General features: G+C 34.2%; 3 protein-coding genes and 1 long non-coding RNA gene across 4 annotated transcripts in view; 2 read left to right on the top strand and 2 right to left on the bottom strand.

Annotated features, from left to right (window-relative positions):
• The window catches only part of LOC101888077 (DEAD-box helicase Dbp80), a 108,690-nt gene extending 97,908 nt beyond the window's left edge, over positions 1-10,782 (top strand). Inside the window, exons 10-11 of the mRNA XM_059118509.1 lie at positions 10,423-10,536; positions 10,599-10,782. Coding sequence (XP_058974492.1) covers positions 10,423-10,536; positions 10,599-10,738 — 254 coding nt within the window. The 3' untranslated portion in view covers positions 10,739-10,782. The remainder of the gene's footprint in view (positions 1-10,422; positions 10,537-10,598) is intronic.
• LOC101887264 (transmembrane protein 203) lies at positions 10,778-11,295 on the bottom strand. Its single transcript, XM_005175197.4, has one exon. It carries the CDS (start codon positions 11,293-11,295, stop codon positions 10,873-10,875), a length of 423 nt encoding a protein of 140 aa, XP_005175254.1. The 3' UTR covers positions 10,778-10,872.
• A 10-nt stretch (positions 11,296-11,305) lies between these two features.
• LOC101901611 (ribonuclease P protein subunit p20) overlaps positions 11,306-24,057 on the bottom strand; it is a 38,130-nt gene continuing 25,378 nt past the window's right edge. The window contains exon 3 of the mRNA XM_005175195.4: positions 11,306-11,444. Coding sequence (XP_005175252.1) covers positions 11,329-11,444 — 116 coding nt within the window. The 3' untranslated portion in view covers positions 11,306-11,328. The remainder of the gene's footprint in view (positions 11,445-24,057) is intronic.
• On the top strand, positions 13,199-17,720 carry LOC131800804 (uncharacterized). Its single transcript, XR_009341592.1, has 2 exons — positions 13,199-17,061; positions 17,129-17,720. It is a non-coding gene; the product is annotated as an uncharacterized LOC131800804 (long non-coding RNA).

Raw genomic sequence — 24,057 nt, 5'->3', positions numbered from 1 at the left:
GAGCTTCTGGCAAAGGGTAACTAAAGTTATATAAGCATAAAAAATTACTAAATCCTCTTTATTAAGGTTTTATTTACGGATGAATCTAAATTTAACTTATTTGGACCAGATGGTAATCGTAGAGTGTGGCGACAGAAAAATACTGAATTACAGTTAAAAAATATTTTGCCCAACATAAAACACGGCGGTGGTTCAGTCATGGTTTGGGGCTGTATGGCTGGAAGTGGCACTGGAAACTTGCAGCACATACCAGGAATCCTTAATAAATTTGGATATATTGATATTTTAAAGGAAAATCTTAGACCAAGTGTTGAGAAATTAGGGATAGAAGAAGACTCCTGGTTTTATCAGGACAATGATCCCAAACACAAATCTCGTATTGCCATAGAATGGCTTTCAAATAATTGTCCCCATGTATTGGAAGTTCCTCCACAGTCCCCAGACCTTAACATAATAGAAAATTTGTGGGCATTACTAGACACAAATGTGCGAAAATATCATATTTCTTCCAAAAACGACCTCATACACCATTTGGAGGCTGAATGGGCAGCAATTCCATCTGCATATACAACCAAACTCCTGGAATCAATGCCAAGGCGTCTAAAAGCTGTTATGTTGGCCAATGGTGGGCCTACAAAATATTAAAATAGTATTATCAAAGTTTTTTGTAAAGTGGTTCACTTTGAATGTGACATATGAAATTCGACTTTTTTTAGTTTTTATTTTATATTTTAATTTTAAAAAAGAATATTGATAACCAAGCACTTTTTAAATTATCTCTTGAGTTTAATGAATAAAATTGAATAATACACCCCAATGAAATCCACTTCTTTTTATGTTTTATAAGCAAAAACTTTTCAATGTTTGAGGTGGTTCACTTTCAGTGTGAGCCACTGTATAATGAATCTAAATAAAGAGGGATTTGTTAAGAGCTTGATAACTTAAAAAAAAAAACGCATAAAATTTGCAAAATCTCATCGGTTCTTTATTTGAAACGTTAGATTGGTCCATGACATTTACTTTTTGAAGGTCCATTCGGAAAGTCCAATTTTGGGCAACTTTTTCGAGCATTTCGGCCGGAATAGCCCGAATTTCTTCGGAAATGTTGTCTTCCAAAGCTGGAATAGTTGCTGGCTTATTTCTGTAGACTTTAGACATGACGTAGCCCCACAAAAAATAGTCTAAAGGCGTCAAATCGCATGATCTTGGTGGCCAACTTACCGGTCCATTTCTTGAGATGAATTGTTCTCCGAAGTTTTCCCTCAAAATGGCCATAGAATCGCGAGCTGTGTGGCATGTAGCGCCATCTTGTTGAAACCACATGTCAACCAAGTTCAGTTCTTCCATTTTTGGCAACAAAAAGTTTATTAGCATCGAACGATAGCGATCGCCATTCACCCTAACGTTGCGTCCAACAGCATCTTTGAAAAATACGGTCCAATGATTCCACCAGCGTACAAACCACACCAAACAGTGCATTTTTCGGGATGCATGGGCAGTTCTTGAACGGCTTCTGGTTGCTCTTCACTCCAAATGCGGCAATTTTGCTTATTTACGTAGCCATTCAACCAGAAATGAGCCTCACCACTGAACAAAATTTGTCGATAAAAAAGCGGATTTTCTGCCAACTTTTCTAGGGCCCATTCACTGAAAATTCGACGTTGTGGCAGATTGTTCGGCTTCAGTTCTTGCACGAGCTGTATTTTATACGGTTTTACACCAAGATCTTTGCGTAAAATCTTTCATGTGGTCGAATAACACAAACCCAATTGCTGCGAACGGCGACGAATCGACATTTCACGGTCTTCAGCAACACTCTCAGAAACAGACGCAATATTCTCTTCTGTACGCATTCGTGTGGTTGGTTTAATGTCCAATAAAGTAAACTGAGTGCGAAACTTGGTCACAATCGCATTAATTGTTTGCTCACTTGGTCGATTATGTAGACCATAAATCGGACGTAAAGCGCGAAACACATTTCGAACCGAACACTGATTTTGGTAATAAAATTCAATGATTTGCAAGCGTTGCTCGTTAGTAAGTCTATACATGATGAAATGTCAAAGCATACGGAGCATCTTTCTCTTTGACACCATGTCTGAAATCCCACTAATGCATGAAAATCCTAACCTCAAAAAAATCACCCTTTATATATATAAAATAATTAAACGCGGTCACACAAATTTAAAAGATAATAATTACTTTTTCAAAATCGCAAAAAAATATCAAGAAAAAGGAGATCTCATTGCAAAAATTCTCAAATCGGGAATAAATCGAAAAAACCATTTCAATTCAATCCAATTTTAAAATAATAGTACCTTTAAACTTCTGCTGTAAAAAATCATCGAACAAGGTGAAGATTTTTTTCTTTCTTCAATTGTTTTTTTTTAATTTTGTATAATGTACGATTAATTTCTAAATGATTTTTAAATTTGGCTTATCATTTTGAATTCAATAGATTTTTTGTAAACAAAATAAAGAATTATTTTCACAATATAAAAGAAAGTTATGTTAGGTACTACGCTTATAGCTAAGGAACGGCTTGACGGATTTTGACAATTCATACAATTATGGCATGGCATCCTGGATAAAAATAGCGGTAGAATATGCCAATAAAAATTTTAATGAAAAACAATTTTTTTGGTGTGATCTTTTTTTTCAATATGACATACGATATGGAAGTGAACATTTTTTGTTATTTTGAATTCTGATTGAATAATATTAAAAATGAAATGAGTGACCTACGTACATCCTACTTCTCTCATATGACAATAATCCGTTCAGTGAGAACTCAAAATATGCAATTCATTGGGACTGCAATCAGTGAAATGCCAAATATAAAGGGTGCAAAATGGTAGAGCGAATTGAACATTTAGTAAAAAAAAGGATTAATATCCTTCCAGATTTTTTCCTAAACTTTCAAGAAATCTTAGATCGCTTTTGCAGGTCATAACATATGATTCTCGGTTAAGGGTACAGCCCGATTTCGAGTATAGTTTACATTTTAACCATATTGTGCATACTCATTTCAGCAAAGGTTGGTAATTTGAAAAGAAAACATCCTCGCAAAAAATTATCACGGTTTTGTATAACCCTCATATGATTTAAGCAATTTTCAGGGTCTTGGAAAAACTCTTCTCATGAGATTTTCAATTTTTGGAGTGAGGTCCATCTTGGTCTTGACCACATTCATCAATTGATTTGGCTAAAAAATTGTGTTTAGGCTACTCTGGGGTACAGAATCATCTTACAGATAATTGTCCTCATAGGCATTTATTTGAGTATAGTTCCTACATTAGTGTACTTCCAAGTCCACTTTCCCAAACAATGTGTTGTCAGAAAATAAAATTTTGTATTCTATTGAATTTGTAATCCCCAAGAGAATATTGGTTAAGAACGTAGATTTGGGATGTACGTCTATATGACATAAACTCCAAAATCTAAAACGCTTTCAGTCGGAAATTGTGGAGAAACATGAAAAAAATTACGAATATTAATTTCTTTTATCGTCATTGAATTATACTATGATGAAAAATATGAACTTTATGGGGTCTCCAACGCACAATTTAAATGACAAAAATAAATAAAATCCATTCTTACCGTAATGGGTGTAGAATAGCAATTATCTTTGACTATTCTGAAATCATTCTGCCCTCAATTATGGTGGACAAAACTAAATACCACGCAGCACGGTATTCTAAAAATTGGAAATACAAATTCCAAATTACAGCTAATTTGAATGGAAAATGTTTCTAAGTTCTTAACAATACCAAAAATTGAGCTGAGTTTTCACATAGGGCTATTATAGATGTTATATATCATGTAGGTTTTTAACACTCAAATTAAATCCTATGGCTGAAAAATAAGATCAGGCTATTCAAGATGTCAAAAACCGACGGTAGGTGAACATCTATTATAATTTTTGCCACAATTATTCATTTCTATTTAGAAATAACTATGGAGTCATAACGTACAATCAAAATTGTGCAAAAATACGGGTCGGCAACGCGGACCTGGCCTTCATATAACCCTTAAAAGAATTATTCAATTTAGACCATTCCTGTGATTGGATTACGACGATGGAAAACATCATCGAACTTTTTCTGGTTCGTCCCTCCAAAAAGTTCAAAATAAAAAATATAAATCTGATATAAATATAAATCGGTACGACGAGTACTAAATAGGGTACCTTTTGTATTTAAATTTACAATGAGAGTGACTGATGGAGTGTATGATGGATGTTCTAAAGGGTTTTTGGAAATTTACTCTATTAGTGTTCGAAAAGTACTAAAGAGAAGTGGGAGGAGTGGTGATGTAAGAGTAGTGAGAGGAGGTTGCTTATGTAAACGAAAACGGTACAAAACTTGGAACAATTTGAATTTGGAGGAACGGATAGAGCTGAAATCCTGAAATTTGTTTTTATGTGCACGAAAAGTGCTAAATGGTACTAAATATGGAAATGAGATTACTATTTCATTATAGGTCTGAGGTATGTACGAGGGCGGTTCAGAAACTTCTTAGCCTATCAATGAAAGAGAATAGTTAGTTTTTTAAAAATATTCTTATTTTTTTTTTCTAGCAATTCTATCCCTTGATAAAAATAGTTTTCCTCAAGGTCTTCAAAATAGTGGTTTACAACTGTAATTTCATTTTCATTTGGGGTAAAACGCTTGCCAGCAAGGAGTTATTGTTAGATTTGGGAACAAGTAAAATTCATTGGGAGCTAAATCAGAAGAATAAGGTGTTGCCATACCTTACCTGCCGATTGAATTGTTTTTGCCTTCTTTGGGGCACTCCTTCCAGCTTCAGTAAACTGTTTGGATTGTTCTTTTGTCTCTGGAGAATAGTGGTGGATCCATGTATCATCAACAGTTATGAAACTTAAAATCTTTATTTCGCTTAAAACGATCCAAACAAACTTGAGCAATGTTCATTCTTTTTCGTTTTTGATCGACTATTAACAAAATATGGGTGCCACATTGCAGAAAGCTTTTTCATCTGTAGTTCTTCGAGCAAAATTATATGGACTCGATCATTTAAGATGCCCATGATATTAGCAATTTAACGTACTTTTATTCGTCGATCATTTAATACCATATCTTGCACTTTGGCTATAATCTCTATTGTTGTTGTTGTTTTTGGACGTCCACTACGTGGTTCATCTCCAATGCTTGTACGACCACGTTTAAATTCAACAACCCATTTTTTACTGTCGCATATAAAGGAGCACTTTTACCTAACACGTTCACAGTGTCATTATGAATTTCTTGTTCCGATAAACCTTTTTTATGTAAATATTTAATGACAGCACGCATTTCTAATTTCCATTGTAAAAAATTGCGGATGCGTCTTTTTTGAACACCTGTGTTAATATAAATCGGACCTAGTGGGATTCAGTTCAAACACATAAATTTGAACGGACACTTACAGTCCTTAAAATTCTCCTTACAAGCACATAAACTTGAAGGAAAGACGATGATTATTAAATGAATCCAAATTGGTTATGGTCGCTTCATAAAAGACAACTGATTAACTCTTTATTATTTTCATTCTTTTATACAAATAATTTCTTAGCATAATTGATTACTTGCATAAAGTAAAACTAGGTCAAATATTATTAATACAAAGTGAATAAATGAAATTGTTAAATATTGAACCTAAATAAACGTTAATAAATGGCTTACATGAAAATGCTGAATTAACAAACTAGAATAAAGCTGTAAATACGTCACAACTAAACTACAACTTAATATAAATATGTATGTAGATACGTATGTGTTAACAACCTGTTTCTATATGAAGGTGTTGCCAGATCGAAACAAAATTTAACATGTGTTCATAACAGAGGTGGAAGTTTTCAAAACACTTAAAATCTTTCTGTTCATACTGATATACCATTTTTCGAAATTCGTACCTATGAGTACTAATAGTACTAAATTTTGTACAATTTAAATTTTGAGAGAAATTCGAACTTATGTGTATTAAATGGTACAAAATTTGGTGCAATTTAAATTTTGGGAGAACCGGTAGAGTTGGAACCCTGCAATTTGGAAAAAAGAGATTTCTATTGGATTGTATGATGTATATAGTTATGGAAATTTGTATTAATGTGTACCAAATTGTTTATTGGCTACAATTTGGATTTGGGTGAACCGATAGAGCTGGTATCCTGAAATTTGGAATTGGGATTACTATTGCATTGTAGGATTGGGTTATGTAGGAACTTTGAAAATCGTACTTGTTTTGTACTAAATGGTACTAAATCAAATTTGAAACTAAATGGCAAATTTTGCGGAGTTTAGAGAAAAATATTTGAGGCCCTTCGTGTGTGGTTAAAGCTACATAATTGCCCCTAAAACGTTTGGCCTGGGAACCTAAAACCCTTTTGCGATTTTGATCTGCTATCCAAGTACTATTCACTTAGAATTTCCCAACCCCCATATTGGGTGTTGAACAATGTCATTACTCGCTATTGCGCAAAGACCCCCGTATAATGGTACCTTCCATTTAAATATTTTGAAGGAGGGTATGAATTCTTTTCTTACTAAAATTTTAATTCGATCTACAATTTTGTATAGTCCGTTTATTGAATTCCTCTTTATATCCCAATTTAATTTCGAGTTCTCATTGGGCGTATTACTGCCTAATGAAAGGAGTAGGTCCACGTTTTGATATGACCTCTATACAGCTGTGTCGGCCAGTTTTTGTTTGTTTGGAAATATTACAATTTTACATCGTATTGTGCTCTGATCTCATTTTCTTTAGCTTACATTCGAAATTGAAACAAAAAATGTTAACTTCAATAAAACATTTCAAATTGAAATAATTTTATGGGGTATTTAAAATTATGAAAAATTAAAAAAATATATCACCAAAAAAAAAAATTAACTTTCATTTTTTTGGCGTATTGACCAATAAAGAAAGAAAGAAATGGTGTGAATTGTCAAAAACAGGTCAGCGGCTCTTGAGTTATAAGCGTAGTAACTAACATAAACATCTTTAAAAATAATACATTATTTTGTTCGCACAAAAAAAACTATTGAATTCAATATAAGTCAAATTGAAAAAAATCGTACATTATAAAAAATTGACAAAAAAAGAAAAATAAATTCTTGAACATGATTACCACCCGAAATAACTATAAAAAAGTATTTGTTTTATTTTTAGAATTATATTTCTTGTTAAGTCCGCTGCTGGTACTGAACTTGCAACCTTATGATTTGTATTTCAACACAATGTGCCACTGTTGCGCACATGAAGTATTGGTTAATGTTTATAGTACGATTCGCATATTCTATGTCTACGTTACTCATTGCTTGATATGACGAAAGTTAATTAGTTTACTACGTGAGTTGTTTCTTCTAAATCCATTATTTTCAGACAATTGGCGAGCAAGAAGTTAGTTTACATCAACTTTGTGAAATTGGTTACTCGACTTATACAGCAACTTCAATATACAAATTCAGTTGCGAGTATATACTTACCATTTCGAGTTTCCAGCTAATGTTTCATGTTAACTACTGTTTCCAAGTTGTGTTCCTTGTCCATCCAAATTAGGCGAAATGCAAAGATTCTTAATTTTATCGTTTCATTTGTGTATGGTTTTTACAAAGACAATGTGTTATAGTCTGTTGATCATTATCTGAGCTTTTCTTTCGAAATTACTATGTTGGACAAGAAGGAATTTTTTATACCTCTGGACGACTTATAAACCCAAAGAAATCGTTGGCAGTTTGGGCGACTGTGTTGTGGAATAGACAACATCTGCCCTTATGTAAATTTATTTTCCTTTTTAAAGTCTTTTATATGCTTTGGAGAGTTTTTGCTTTATCTGATTGTTGTTTTTACATGTAAGTTTTTGCGTTCTGCTAATCTGGTCCCAACTCCAGGTTTAGAAATTCGGCTGCTTTAATGGGCTGTAGCCAGCGATCTTCTGGAGGGTACGTTTGGCTGTGCAATTAAAGAGCTGCAATGTATTGCAAGGGTCTGTATCACACGCCGGGCAGGCGTCACGCAACTCTTCATCAACTCGTGGCCAATACGAATTGAGACGACTACACCATCCTGAAAGTAATTGCACCAAAACTACCCCAGTTTGTCTAGGCGGTTGGCGTTCTTCAGCTGCAATATATGGGAGTGGACTCCGAGGACGGCATTCATTAAGACCTGCCTGATAGGCTTGTACGCATCCCAAGTACTGCGGGCTAGCGCCTTGAGGACCTTGTTTCTATTTTTCACCTTGTTGCAGATAGGTGTGGCTTGCGCGGACGACTTGTTGTCGAATGTGACCCCTAGAATCTTGGGGTAGTTCGTGGTCGGTATTAAATTCCCCTCTACCTGCACATTCAGCTGTGTTCTCATCTCCGCAGACCATGTGGCAAAGAGTGTAGCATTAATTTCGTTGCGGATATTTTCATATTCCTCTCGTGGAAGTATGCGCCAAGCTCCGCGAGATAGCGGTTTAGCGTTTCACTTATGTCATCGACCGCTGGGCCGGACGCCATGATAGTACAATCATCCGCATATATTACAATCTCTATGCCATCTGTAGGGCGAGAAATTCCGAAAAGGTAGAGGTTAAACAGTTTCTGTTTCACTCTACTGGCTTGGGACTTCTTGTTCCGGAATTCCACGTACGACTGGCGTCCACACATATAGTTGATTATCCAACGTTTCAACCTTGGTTGGAGGGTGGTTATCTGCACGTCCTCAAACAGTATGGCATAATTGTTCGTATCAAATGTCTTTGATTGGTCAAGGGCTACCAACACAATTCTGCCACACGGCTTGTTCTGGTTCAATCCTCTACTAATATGTGTGGAAATGGCGTGTAATGCTGTTGTAGACGGAATTCGTGCTGATGGTTGGCAACTGGATAGCTTCCTTTAATGCTAGGGAGGAGTAAAGCATCAAGAGTCTTACCTACTACAAAAGCGAAATCGGCGTGTACGATTCGCCTTGACTGGCATCCCTTCCTGGCTTCTGTAGCGGAACCAGTCGACCCATTTTCCAGGCTTGGGGCACTATGTGGGTGGCTAGCGACAGGTTGAGAACTTTCGTTAGGTACTCGACTCCCGGCGTATCCAGCTGTTTCAGCATTACCATTCAGATTCCGTCCGGGCACAACGCTTTGGATAACTTAGCGTTCCGGATGACATTTGCCACTTCAGCCATCGTAAACTGTGGTGGTTCTTCCTCAGCGGGAAGAGATATGATACGACGTAATACTCTTCGCTTCATCTGTCGCTCAAATCGGTTCCAATGTTGCAACACTTCAGATGGTCTAGCCACTTTTTGACGGGTCGCCAAGTCACGTAATTTATCAGACCGGGTGACACTATGGTTAAGTATGGCGAACTGTGACACTCTCCTCTCAGAATATGGAGCAGTCAATCTGCTCTGTCAGCGCTGATCCCCTCTGGTCATTACCGAGGACGGAATGCCACAACTCGTGGTGGGCATTAAAATCCTCTAGTACCAGACGGTTATTGCCTACCAACAATGGGCTAATATCTGGCAAATAACGCGGTTCACAGCTATTAATCGGCGGGATATACACATTAAGCACACTTGACCGCTACCCCCATACATTCCGTGTATGGATCAGTAAAGACTAGCTCAAGCGAGATAGGTCTGTACTGAACAGAATGGTGTAACAGGAAAGCTAGTCCCCCAACTCCATTTCTGCTGCGATCCTTCCTTAGTACGTTGTAACCATGCACAGCTGCGATATTAATGTTCCTCCGAATCATAAATTCTACTATCTCATCTATTTTACCTCGGAGTCCGTTGCAATTAAATTGCCAAAACGATGCACAATCCGGTGTTGGAACAACATGTAGCGTTAGATGCTGCGGTGTTGGTTGCTGTTCTGGAGACTGTGGCGGAGTTCCATACTCCGACGACGCCTCTGATGAGGATGACGAAGAAGTGGACTCACTGGGGACTACGTTACTGCAGCACGTCGCAACATAATCCCTTTCGCTGTAGTCTCGCAAACGCCTTAGTCCGGAACAGTTCTTGAAGTGCACCTATTCTCTACATCCATTACATCGCACCGAAAAATATCTGCAGTGGATGACGTTCTGACAAACCGAGCAGAACCAAGGTCCGGGGTTTCCTCAATCCCGCCACGGACAAATAAAATCCGGAGCAAGCATTCCGGGATATGCAGAAAATAAACAAACACAAACATGTACATACTGGGTTGGCAGCCGCTGGCCGAAACTGGGATGTTGTTCTTTCAGGTCAATTTCCGGTATCGTAAAACCCGCGGCCGTGGAATTGGCTTTATATGGTCTGTTATTGCAACGTCGAAAAAATGAAATTAACAACTCCATCTACACTTAAAATTGGACTTAAAGTTATGCTATTTACTCTTATAATAAATCCATTCACATGTATTTTTATAATTAAAAACAGGCATTGACGTGGAACAAGTTACAATTGTGGTCAACTTCGACTTACCAATGGATGCAAAGGGTAGAGCAGATTGTGAAACATATCTACATCGCATTGGCAGAACTGGAAGATTTGGTTTGTTCAAAATAAGTATACTGTTATATGACGATTATTGATCCTTAAATTCTTTTTTACAGGAAAAAATGGAATAGCCATAAATCTTGTTGACAGCGATAAATCGATGGAGATATGTCGTGCTATTGAAAATCACTTTAAGAAGACGATAAAGGAACTAAATGCCGATAATACTGAGGAAATTGAAAAAATTGGAACGTAATTACCATTTCATGTGAAATAAAAATTAGACTTGTCCATATATAATATATGATATTTTTATTTGACCATATGATACATTCCTTCTGAATAAAAATATTTTTAATATAATTAAATGTTTATAAGACATGAAAAATATTAAACGGAGTTAGGTAGCTGGCATGCCCGAACAGCAACGAGTTGGAGCAGTACAAAGATGGGGGAAAACACTTCACTGTATTCTAAATTGGTTTGACCACTTAATTTTAGACATAACAAATATTTAAAAATGGCTACCAAAAACAAAAAGTATGTGCTCCACATAAAGCGATGTAGGGCTTTGCGCTTGTTTTCTGAATCCAAGTACATTCGTAACAATACGATTATGCAGAAGTAGGCATTGCATACATCAACACAAAACAGTGGGCTAAAAATAGTAAACCAGTCAACAGCGTTCTTTCCAATTGTACCGGATATTCGAAACGCAAGTGTTATTGTGAATACAAGAAGCCCACATAAATTGACCATTATTTCGAATTCTGTTAGGCCCAGCCAACGTACAAGCTCCGATAATTTAAACATGATTGATAATAATTGTTTATTCGGCACGATTGTTTACAGTGCGAAGCCGATGTCGTATGTACTGTTTCTGGCTATTTTTATATGAACTGCAGAGTTATTCCTTTTTTGAATGGATACGTCGTCGTCATCACATAATGGGTGGAATTCATCTGTAATTAAATTAGAATAAATTAAGTAGTTTATTGATAAGCAAAATATGATTGCACGAAATTTGTCAGCTAAATATTATGCAATACAAAATATGGTGTTTAGACGGATTCGCTCTCTACAATTAGTTGATATCAAATCAAACGAAATCAGCCGGTCAGATGTAACATGTTGATTCGAGTTACTCTAACGAAAGAGAAAAGGTTTGAGCAAACTTGAATTGACCGAAGCTCTGTGTTCGCAATCAAACAGCTCACATGACTGATTTATTTATAAACTAATTGAGTTGAAGTGTTTATAACGCAGCGATAATCTCGGATGAGTATGATTCGTTTAACTTTTCTATGTAGAGTGAGCGATTCGATTTAATTAAAACACAAAAAATATAATCTGGGCGAAATCATGACTTGTATTTCATAAATTGCTACAGATAGTATATAACAAACATAACATTTTTAATTTTATTTCCCAATTTGTATATTTAGTAAAGCTACCTATAACAATAAAAGTATGCTGTATCTGATAGCTGTGACCAAATATCGTTGTTGTGGGAGCATTTTAAGGGTGTGAGGGACTTAAATACAGATTCGGATGAAACATATATATGGGACCTATAGGTATGTCTACCGATTTTCACAAAATTTGATACATTTTCACTGATTGAGTGCAGGATACCCAAGGGTTTTTAGAATTTAGAACTTTAAGGTCACGAAAAACTGTGTACTGGTACTAAACTTCTAAAATGCCACCATATGGTATTATTTGAATGGATAGAGTTAAAAACTGAAACTAAACTGAAATTTGGTATGAGAATAAAAGTTGAAGAATATGTTTGATATTTGAGGGTGTATTGGAAATGTGTACTAAGTGTGCGAACTGTACTATATTTGGGACAGTTTATTTTAGAGGGAACGCACAGTGTCGTGTTTTCATATAAACGGCGGCCAAAAATATAAGGAGTTATCGTAGAAGAATGAAAATTGGTACACATAACTAATACAAATAGGAAAGGAAAAAAAACGAAGGACTCGCTCACCTCCCATATATGCTGGAATGAAAAAAAAGAAACTTATATTTCTATCCAAATTAAACTTGATTTTTCTTTCTCAGATTTGCAACTATACTGACACTGAAAAATAATGGAATAAATGAAAGGGGGAAGAAGGGGATGGATACTTACTTTTTTTAAATTCGACACGCTTACATAAATAATACATAACAATTTTAAAAAAGTGTTTTTTGGTGTTTTCTTTTAACACTCCACTGAACTTGAAAGTTTTTAATAACTTCGTTTTATAATTTTTGTTTATATTTTGTTCATAATGCATATTTTTTAAAATCGTATATAAGATGTAAAGTTAAGCTTATCTTTTTCAAAAAACCTAAACTTTGATATAAATGTTGACTTACAACCATGATATGGGAACATTGGTATGTCAACATTTTTTAAGTTTTTTTTTATACCCTCCACCACCATGGTATATTAACTTTGTCATTCCGTTTGTAACCCCTTCAGACCCAACAAAGTATATATATTATTGATCAGCGTAAAATTCTAAGTCGATTTAGCAATGTCTGATGTAATCACGGTATCTTTCGAACGAATTGAGATAGAAGGCTAACATTTTGCACACATGTTTATTTTTTAGTAGGCAGGTTACGTTCGTAAATGGTCCATATAGCCCCCATATAAATGTACCTCCCGATATTCGGTATTTTGATGATTTTAGCTACATTATTCACCGGAATTGTTTCAAATTAGGTATTTGAAGTTCGAAATGGATACTACAGCATAAGACAGAAAATTGTCTGTGCAGGTCCACGTCTTCGTATAGTCCCCATATAACAGTACCACCCTATATTCGGTATTTTGATGATTTTAGCGACATCATGAACCGGAATTGTTTAAAATTTGGTATTTGAAGTTCGTAATTGTCTGAGCAGGTCCAAGTCTTCGTATAGCCAGTATTTAGCGGTACCTCCCGATTTTAGCTACATTATTCACCGGAATTGTTTAAAATTTGGTATATGATGTTCGTAATAGATATTACAGCCTATGACTGAAAATTGTCTGTGCATGCCCTTGTTTTGGTATAGTCCCAGCGTTCGAAAATAAACATTATGGTACAGTACCATAGTGTTCTGTACCGTACCGAGGTGGAGTGGTACACTACGATAGTGTACCGTACCGGAACACAACCCTTAAAAAATATTTCAGTGATACTGTACCGGAGCACAACGATAATCGTACTGTACCGCAATCGGAGCACTAAAAAACGTAGTGTTCCTCAGTCGGAGCACTACAAAATCTTAGTGTACCACATGGCGGAACATTAAAAAAATAATCGGCCCAATTACGGTTGTCGTTACTATGGTCGTCGTCGACTTTATGTGAGAGTCGCCCTCGCCGTCGCTTCGATTCAAAAATGGTATTATGGCAAGGCATAGAAGCGACATCGACAGTTCAAAATAAAAGTTGGCAACAAATAAAAAAACGTTGGCAACACTCCCCTGTTATTGACAAAAAAAGATATTTTTTTGGTATTTTGAATTCTAAATTCGCTCTTTCGGAAAAATAAAAAATATAGTGAAAAAATAAAGATTATAAATACGTTACATATCTTAAGTTCAAGTGAGGATGAAGAGAAGATTGTATTAGTATTGCAGCGGCGAGTGTTAAGGCAGCCAACAAACATATTTGCATTGCCTGGCCCTTGATTGTGTTGTTACAAAAGTGTTCAATAGTTTCTACTTTCCTTGTAGACTTTTTACCATTGTTTTTTGATCGAGAAGCTTCAATAGTAGGTTACATCAGTCTCGTCATCAGCATTGTCCACTTGCTCATTTTCATGAACTATAACGTCTATTACACTTATGTTTTCCTTATTTTCTATTCCAAGTGCACGACCTGGTGGATTCAATAACTTTTGAAACTGCATTATATTCGCGACAGACTCCTCCAAAGTCATTTGCTTAAAAATGCCACATCCATTGCTGCTGGTTTCACCCTTGTTGTGCACAAGTTTTTTTTAGTTTTAAATTTTAAATCTTTCCAAACCTAGAAGAATTTCAGAAAACTAACTAATAAAAACGTACAAAAATAATTTTCATTTTTACATACTTTTTGCCAGCCATCGGGGTCTCTAATCGGAGTCCCGTTTACATTTAATTTTGTAGCAATGGATTCCCAATCTGAATGAAAATTTGCTGGAACATGACCTTTGGTAAATCCTTTTGCCAAACATGGATTTTTTTTTTTTCAATTCGGAAACCAAAATTTCAAATTGTTTTGCTGTTGTTATTTTCGTGGTCAAACAAATATAAAATACAAAATGCTTACAATATCAACGTCGACTAAAAAGTACTATGTCGTCACAATTTTTTACGGCGACATATATTCTAAAAAATCGACTTCACGTCGACTGTTGTATCGACAATGATAATGGCAACCATTTGTCGCTATCGACAAAAAACGACAACCCTAATATCACTATTGTCACCTCGACTTCATTTTGCGACGCCGACGATAACCGTACCTGTAGTGTACCACATGTGTGTTGTTTACGATTTGGGGAAAATTGAATGTTTGATGTTTTTGATAATGTAAATATAAATAATACAATTCGATATTATGAAAATAATTGCTGGATTTATTTTCTTTGCGATATTGAAGAAAGTATGAAAATATGAAAATTTAAATTCTCCGTGAAAAAGGGTATTTTAGTGGTTGCCACAAGTCTTTATGGATACGCCTGAAATTCGGCCTATTGCGTTATATTAACCAGTAAAAAGGTTCATTCATTTAAAAACAAAAATTCTACGAATGAATGCAACAATATGGTTAATAAAAGTTATTGCCATAAAATTGTATATTTTGGTGGGCCGCTAAATGAAATCAATAAATGGTTTTTATGCAGATAATGTACCTGTTACTTTGTGGTACCGAAAAATCAGTGAATGTAGGTGCAAAAAATTAAATATTTTTTAAAGTATGGCTGAGGGTTTAAAATCAGTTTTATGAGTTAGTGTTAAATAAAACCAAACATTGTACAGGTACCACATCAAAATATGTGTTGATATCCAGGATATAGTTTGCCAAAATTTCGCATCGGAGTACAGGTAGTCTTATTATTATTATTATTATTAAGAACAATTTTTGTTACAATATATGCAAAAAAGCCGATATCCTGCTGTTTAGTTCTTCTGAAACGTTCAGCAAATAATTACAAAAATGCCGCAACCTAAAAATATTATTCTTTTAGATATGTTCAATACAAATGAATCAATCGAAGTTGTGTGTAATTTGCAAAGTTGTAAGAACAAGATTTTAAGTGTACATTCCGGAAATATAGAAAGACACTTAAAGAGATCACATCCTGAGCAATATGCAAACTATATTGAACAAAAACGTGCAATGAAATTACAAAATTGTATTAACGCAGTAATACACTGCGAAGAAATGTAAATCCGAGGAACATCGAACTAGCAATAGTGGAACTATTCACCAAAAGTGGACGTCCTCTGCACATAGCCGAAGATAGGGCCTTCAAAATTCTTATGGAACCAGTTTTAAGTTTGCTCGGAATAACAGTCAATGAGCATAATATAATGGAACGAATTATCACATTTTCCACAAATATTAAAACGGAAAAGGGACATTGTTTTCTCTTAAGATTGATGTAGCAACCAGGTGGGATTTGAGCATGCTCGGTATAAATGTTCAATACATCAAAAATGGTAAAATCATTGTTAAAACATTGGTAATAAAAGAGCTGAAATCAAGTCAAACCGGTGAATATATAAAACCTATTATATTGGAAGTTCTAAGAGAATATGGTGTTGATGTACGCAACATTTTACCATTACAACCGACAATGGATCTAACATATTAAAAACGGTAAAAGTGCTGAATTCGGAGTTACAAATGCTTATGGAATAGGAATCTCAGGATAGCGAAGAAGAAGTTGATTGTGAAATATCGATTTATTAAATTGAGTCAATCGACTTTAATATATCCTCACACCATATTACTAACATTCGTTGTGGTGCCCATACGCTGCAGCTGTGTGTTAATGGTGTTCTAAAACAGCCTACAATAAAAGAAAAAACTGAAAACCTAAGACTCGTAGTGAAAAAACTTCGAAGTAAAACGTATATGAGTATTTTTAAAAATGGGCTCCACAAGAAACCGATAATTGACTGTATAACAATGGAATAGATGGAATTCAACATACAATATGATTGAAAGACTGCTGGAAATAAGATAAGTTGTAACTACATTAAGCAAGGATAATTCGAAATTATGCATTAGTTCTGCTGACTGGTCTTTCGCAAGTGAATTTGTTGGAATATTTAAACCTATTTACACAGCTACAATGAAACTACAAACTGAACAGCTGTGTTATACGTTGTAATAATGGATATTACATTCCAAATAGATGCTTTACCAAATACCGAAATGAAAGTGATACTGAAAGAATCATTGAAGACAAGAATGGATAAACTTTTTGATAACGAACTTTTTGGATCCACGTATTAAAGTCTGTATGACAAGCGATCAGAAAACTAGAGCGCAGATGTACATAGTGTCGTTATATAAGCGAATATACTCAAAAGAAGGTACGTTTGCTATATTAATACCAAAAGTACATACATATGTTTTTAACTATTACCCTTATTTCTTCAGATTCTACCACAGACAATACGGCCTGCACAATACTGGATGAAACTCCATCAACAAGTAATGCATGTACACCGAAATTCTTTTCCGATTACCTGCAAACTTTAGATCCTACCACGCCTACACAGAGTTCTTTAAACATTGATAATTTTGAATCCGATCTATCCACTTATGAAAGAAAATCTAGATTGCCACTAAATGCAAATGTTTTAGAATATTTGGATTCTTCAAACATTATTAGTGGCATTGCGAATATTTTACTGGCAATACCATCAACACAAGTAAGCGTGGAACGCTTATTTTCAGCTATGAAATATATGTTATCCGATCAGCGCAATCGATTGTCACCGTTAAATTTAGAGCATATATTAATGGTAAAAGCCAATGGGATTTTTAATTACCATTTGGGATCAGATTAAAGTTCTTACTGGTGTACTTATATTTTTAGTTTATTACATTTTCTTTTTTTTTTACTTTCTATTTATATTATGTTTATTATATTTAACTTGTTCAATTAATTTTATTAAAAAAATACATTTATGTAATAACAATTAAATACATATAAATAAATCAGTATTAAGTATGTTTCATTGACATATGACAGTACGTTGTTTTATTTATTCTTTAATTTCCACTTATACAAATAGTGATACTAATATCGAATTTTGTGATACTAATATAGAATTTTTGTACACTATGTTAGTGTACTGTTTATTTTCGAACGCTGTATAGTCCCCATATAATGGTACCTCCCTGTCATCAAATTTGTATTTGAAAATTAGGTATTTGAAGTTCGAAATGAATACTACGGCCGATGAAAAAAAATTGTCTGTGCAGGTCCACGTCTTCGTATGGCCCCCATATAACGGTACCTCCCCATATTCGATATTTTGATGGTTTTAGCGACATTACTCACCGGAATTGTTTAAAATTTGGTATTTGAAGTCCGTAATAGATACTACAACCAATAGAAAATTTGAGTCAAATCGCCCAAGCAGTTGTCAAGTTATGTGTTACTATACTTTTTTTAAATTTTATACATATAGTTTTAAAGAAGTATGTGTGGCCAGTTCCTCTGACCACAAGCAGAAACCTAGATTTGGAGGAAGAGTCAAGAGTACGTAAAAGTAAAATGGGCATAAAAACCTAACACGGGGTAGGACGAACATTAAAAAAATATATCCAAATTGGTCCAGCCGTTCTGAACTGATTCAATTACAATCGAACAACAATTGATTTGTATATATAGATTAAAAAGTAGGCGTGGAAAGTCAACAGTATCTCGTGTAATAATTTTCAAACCGATGTTTTCATTATTTTACAAATATAAGGATTTTAGATAAATCAAGTGAAAGTAGACGTTGTCAATATTTTTTTCTTTAAAAACCTAACTCGGGTTATGACGAACGTTTGTACAAAATATTATGCAAATCGGTCCAGCCGTTCTCAGCTGATTCCATTACCGACGAACAACAATAGACATTTATATATATATAGATTGAAAAAAAAGAAAAGCAAATTGAAAAAAGAAAAAAATTCAACTTGTTCGCTGATTTTTTACCGCAAATGTGTGAAGGTCCTTACGAAGATTGTCAATAGAATGTTGTATTCATTTTTTTCCGATTTTATAATTTTTGCAATGAGATAGTCTTTTTCGTGATTTTTTAGCTTTTTAAAAAAGTAATTAAAATATTGATTTTTTGCTTCATAACCTATTATCTTCTGAAATGATATTATTCGTATAATTCCACTTTCCCAATAAATACATAAAATCTATAAATAACAGTTTTGTCCGTTGTCGCTTTATACTCCCCAAAAAGACTACACATCATATTAGAATTAAAAAAACAAAAACACTACAAATGTATATTCGAAAATAGCAAGTCAAAATGGAAGAAAATCATACAATATAAAACATTACGATTTTACATTTCAAAAGTCAAAATGAAAATTTTAAAATTTCACATTTTTAGGCATTTTTTTTGGGACATTATCCTTTTCTGTCAAGAGACCATTCTGAATTTGTTTGAATCGTTAAAATCAGATAAGCGGTTGAGTGATAAGCGTAGTAACTAACACAACTTTCTTTTACAAATATTGATATATTTAGATTAAAAAGTAGGCGTGGTTAGTTCCTCAGCCCCCAAATAATATAATATTTTTCAAACCGATATCTTTATTATTTTGGCAAATATAAGGATTTTAGGTAAATCGAAATAGTGGGCGTAAAAGTGGCCATGGTCAATATTTTTTTCTTTAAAAACTTAATTTGGGGTATGACGAACGTTTGTACAAAAATTTATGCAAATCGGTCCAGCCGTTCTCAACTGATTCCTTTACCAACGAACAACAATTGATTTTTATATATATAGATAACGGTAAATCACATATGACGCACGAAACGAGTCAAAAAACGAGTTGCTGTGGTGCTTTGATTAAGGGGTAGGTTTGAAAATGTGTGCACGTGAAGTACTAAGTAGTACTATCTGGCAATCTGGCATTAGGTGAACAGATATTGCTTGAAATCTGGAATTTGATATGTTCATGTGTAGTTTGCACAGAGACCCAAAATTATTTTCTCCCACTGCAAACGATTGATGAGGATGACGAAGGCGCCGATGAGGATAATAGCGGCATTGTTAAAAACGTTCGAATTCCTTCCATACAACTGCATGAGTTGCGTAGAATACTCAAAGTGACAGACTACTCTATTAAAAAATATCGATTGGTCTAAAACTACACTGTTCCAACGAAGAGGACTGCAGACTAATTTGCGATAAGGCATCGACTCAGTTCACTATTGATTATTTTTCTCATGGTATGAAAAATGATAAGTCATATATAGTCCTTTAATTGGGTATGGATAAAATTGACCCAAAAAAAACTTCAAGCCATACTAACTGAAATTGGTTTAAAAAGGTTAGACGTTAACTGGAAATATTAATCAGGGCTGTCATAGAAACCAATTTTGTCACTATTGGTTTTAAAAACGACAAGAAAAAATGATTTGGTGTCATGAAAATCAATGTTTTCGTTTTTATTTTCGAATTAGAATTTTATCGGTTTTGGTTGTCATAGAAGCCAATGTTATGTGGCGTTTCCACTGCACTTGATTCGCTCTCTATTCGTTGTTTGACCCTTAACTATGAAAAAACTACCTAATTCTTCACACAAAATTTCCTGAGCGAACACTCATATTTGTACGTTGTTCAAATCAAATCACTCTCAGAACAACGAAAAAAAAAGTCGAGCATTTATCGAAAAAATAAATAATAACATTTAAAAATTAAAAATAGAAAAATTTGATGAAATTTTAAAAATTTTTGGGAAGACTGAAAATTATGAATGAAAACTACAATGTTGAATGGCGTATGTACATTCAAACGAAAGTAAATTTTGTTTTCTCTCTCATTCGAGGTACGCATTTGGTCCACGAGTTAAAATTTCCACAGAAAACTGCAAACAAAAAAGGCAATATTTTCAAAATATTTCTATCGGCAGAAAAAATGTTTGACAAGTGTCTCTCCAGCAGAATTTAAAAATGGAAAAACACAATAATATGTTCAAAATGTCTACATTTCCACAAAAAGTTGAAAACGTGAATGAAAATTGTAAAATTAATGATATAATAAATCTTTGGAAGGAAAACGATAATTTCTTCTATTCATATTAGTGAGAATTTCATGTATTTTTGTATAAATTCCCATTAAAATCAACAAACAAATTTTTGAAAAAAGGAATTATTTTACTATGAATTAGGAATCGTGCCATATGAACGGGTTAATTCGTGTACCTAATTCTGAGAGCGAACAACGTTGTTCGGTTTCTAATGGAAACATGCTATTATTGGTTTTGTTATTGGAAATAAACCAAGTTGCTTAAAGCTGTCACTTTTCATTTGCTTTGGATTTTTTAAACAATTTTTAAAGGATATTCGAAGGACTGAAAATGTGGATTTTTTAAACAATTTTTAAAGGACTAGAAACTTGGTTTTTTTTAAATTTTAAAGGACTATAAACGTGGATTTTTTAAGAATATTTAAAGGATATTTAAAGGACCATATACGTGGATTTTTTAAAATAATTTTTAAAGCATATTTAAAGGACCATAAACGTGGATTTTTTTTAAAGAATTTTTAAAGGATATTTAAAGGACCATAAACGTGGATTTTTTAAAGGTCTATAAACGTGGATTTTTTTTAAAGAATTTTTAAAGGACTATAAACGTGGATTTTTTAAAAATTTTTTAAGGGACTATAAACGTGGATTTTTTTAAGATTTTTTAAAGGACTAGAAACGTGGATTTTTTTAAAGATTTTTAAAGGACTATAAACTTGGATTTTTTAAAGATTTTTAAAGGACTATAAACTTGGATTTTTTAAAGATTTTTAAAGGACTATAAACTTGGATTTTTAAAGATTTTTAAAGGATATTTAAAGGACCATAAACGTGGATTTTTTAAGGATTTTTTAAAGAATTTTTAAAGGACCATAAATCTGCAAGGCAGCTTTATGAGTAAGTTCACAATAAAGAAATTTACTTACGCAATCTCCGGCAACTCCAGTGGGTTGCTGAAATCTCTAAGAGCTTTTCTCGTCACCTTTTTTGAGCGTTCTTCGTCCAACAACACAAAAACTACCACTGCTGATGCCATCTTACTTTATTTATAGCGACTTATTCCCTTTTTTATTTACTTTACTTTTACTGATATTTCAATGACAAAAAAAAATCACATGTAAGCAACAACAGCTTTTTCGAACACTGGTTTTATTTACATTCGAAATTGACAAAACCAACTTGGTTTCATGGCACCAAATGAAACCAACATTGGGTTACAAAAACGACAATAAGCAAAACCGACATGGTTTCTGTGACAGCCCTGAATAACTAGCTGGCCCGGTCCGCTTTGCCGGCCCGTAGTTTTAATCTTTAATGTCCATTTTTTTAAACATTTCACAAATCTTGCTCATATAAGCGGCACAATTTTCATTATAAATTTAAAGTGTTTTAACAAACGTGATCCTCTTTTTCCATTTAAGAGTACGGCTCTTTAAGAGTACGAGAAGGCTAACATTTTTGACGCATGTGTATTTTGCTAGGAGATAGGTTAAGTGTGTAATATGGGTTATGTCAGTCCACGTTTCCATATAGCCCCCGTATAACGGTACTTCCCTTTATTTGCCATTTTGATGATTTTAGCGACATTATAAACCGGAATTGTTTCATTTTTTTTATTTTAAGTTGGTAATGGTTACTGCAATCTCTGACAGAAAATTGTCTAAGCATGTCAACGTCTTCATATATTTTGATAATATTAGCCAAGTTTGGCCAAGACCCCGGAAATAGCTGAAATCAGGGGATACCTTCTAAAAACTCAAACTATCAAAGTTTGCTAAATTTAGTTTAAAAAATATTCCGCAAAAAATCGGGTATAATATGGGGGCTATACCAAAACGTAGACCGATATGACAAATGAATTCACCTGTAACCCATAGCACTATATCAAATTTAAGACACTATCGTGAATTTTGTTGATCTGCTAACAGAATACTATGCACTTGGCATTTCCCAAACACTATATTGGTTTTTGCTCAATGCAATTACTAAATATTGCTCATAGTCCCCCTTATAACGGTACCTGCGATTTAAGTATCTTGAAGGTTTTAGAAGAATTTTCGGGATTTTTCTTTTTATATAGTCCACATATTGCACGGCTTCTTTTTATTCGGTATTTTAGTAATTGCTTTCCATTTTGCATTATGAGTTGTCATTAGACGGATTATGAAAGGAGAACGTCCACTTTTTGAGCACCAAACAGCTGTGTCGGCATTTTTGTTTGTTTGAATGTGTTCGCATATTCCTGCTGAAGTTCGATGATTTGAATTGTCAAAATCAGGCCATTCGTTATTGATTTATAAACGTAGTAACTAACAATAACCTTATTTTGTAAATTTTGTTTACAAAAAAGCAATTGAAAAAAACTTACTTTAATACCGAATATCGGGAGGTACCGTTATATGGGGGTCATACGAAGACGTGGACCTGCACAGACAATTTTCTGTTTTAGGCCGTAGTATCTATTTCGAACTTCAAACGCCGAATTTGAAACAGTTCCGGTGAATAATGTCGCTAAAATCATCAAAATACCGAAAATCGGAAGGTACTGTTATATGGGGGCTATACGAAGACGTGGACCTGCATTGATAGTTTTCTGTCATAGGCTGTAGTATCCATTTCGAACTTCAAATACCAAAGTTGAAACAGTTCCGGTGAATAATGTCGCTAAAATCATGAAAATACCGAATATCGGGAGGTACCGTTATATGAGGCTGTGTGAAAACATGGACCTACATGGTCCATTTATCATGCCTCCTGGAAAAATAAACACGTGTGCAAAATTTTAGCCTTCTATCTCAATTCGTTCGAAAGATAGCGTGATTACAACAGATTGTTGGGGAATGGATTAATGGGAGCTACATCTATATCCTTGCCGATTCGAATTCTCATGCATTTGCAGATTAAAATAAAGCTCTTTTAAATACTGAAACCGAATCTTTTGTTTAAAGCATTGCTTTACATGTTGGGATGGGTACTAAAAGTTCTGCCCGACCAAACTTAACGTGTTGTTTCCTTGTTTATATTACCGATAAAATAGAGACAAGATCTTGTTATGGTTTTCGCCAAAGTTGGTGATACAAGTTTGCCAATTCATTGCTATTTAGTTCTTGACTTTCCATATAAGAAATATACCTCAACGACCTCTTAATTTAGAGTTATCAGGCTTCGAGATAATGATAAATATTTTATAAATACTATGTTAAATAAATATAACTTTCAAACTTACATAATCTAAATCAAATGCACCATATCAAGCCAACGTTTTTATCTTGTTTCTACTATCGTCTGTTAATATTTTTTTAAATATTAGACAATCTT

The sequence above is a fragment of the Musca domestica genome, unplaced genomic scaffold, assembly GCF_030504385.1.
Source record: "Musca domestica strain aabys unplaced genomic scaffold, Musca_domestica.polishedcontigs.V.1.1 13, whole genome shotgun sequence".
NCBI classification, from domain to species: Eukaryota; Metazoa; Arthropoda; class Insecta; order Diptera; family Muscidae; genus Musca; species Musca domestica.
Note: the sequence above shows the minus strand (reverse complement) of the source record. Positions and strands in the feature narration are given on the sequence as shown.

Bases quoted from the DNA above. Each gene is read 5' to 3' on its own strand.
- LOC101887264 (XM_005175197.4), bottom strand. From the start codon at position 11,295: ATGTTTAAATTATCGGAGCTTGTACGTTGGCTGGGCCTAACAGAATTC.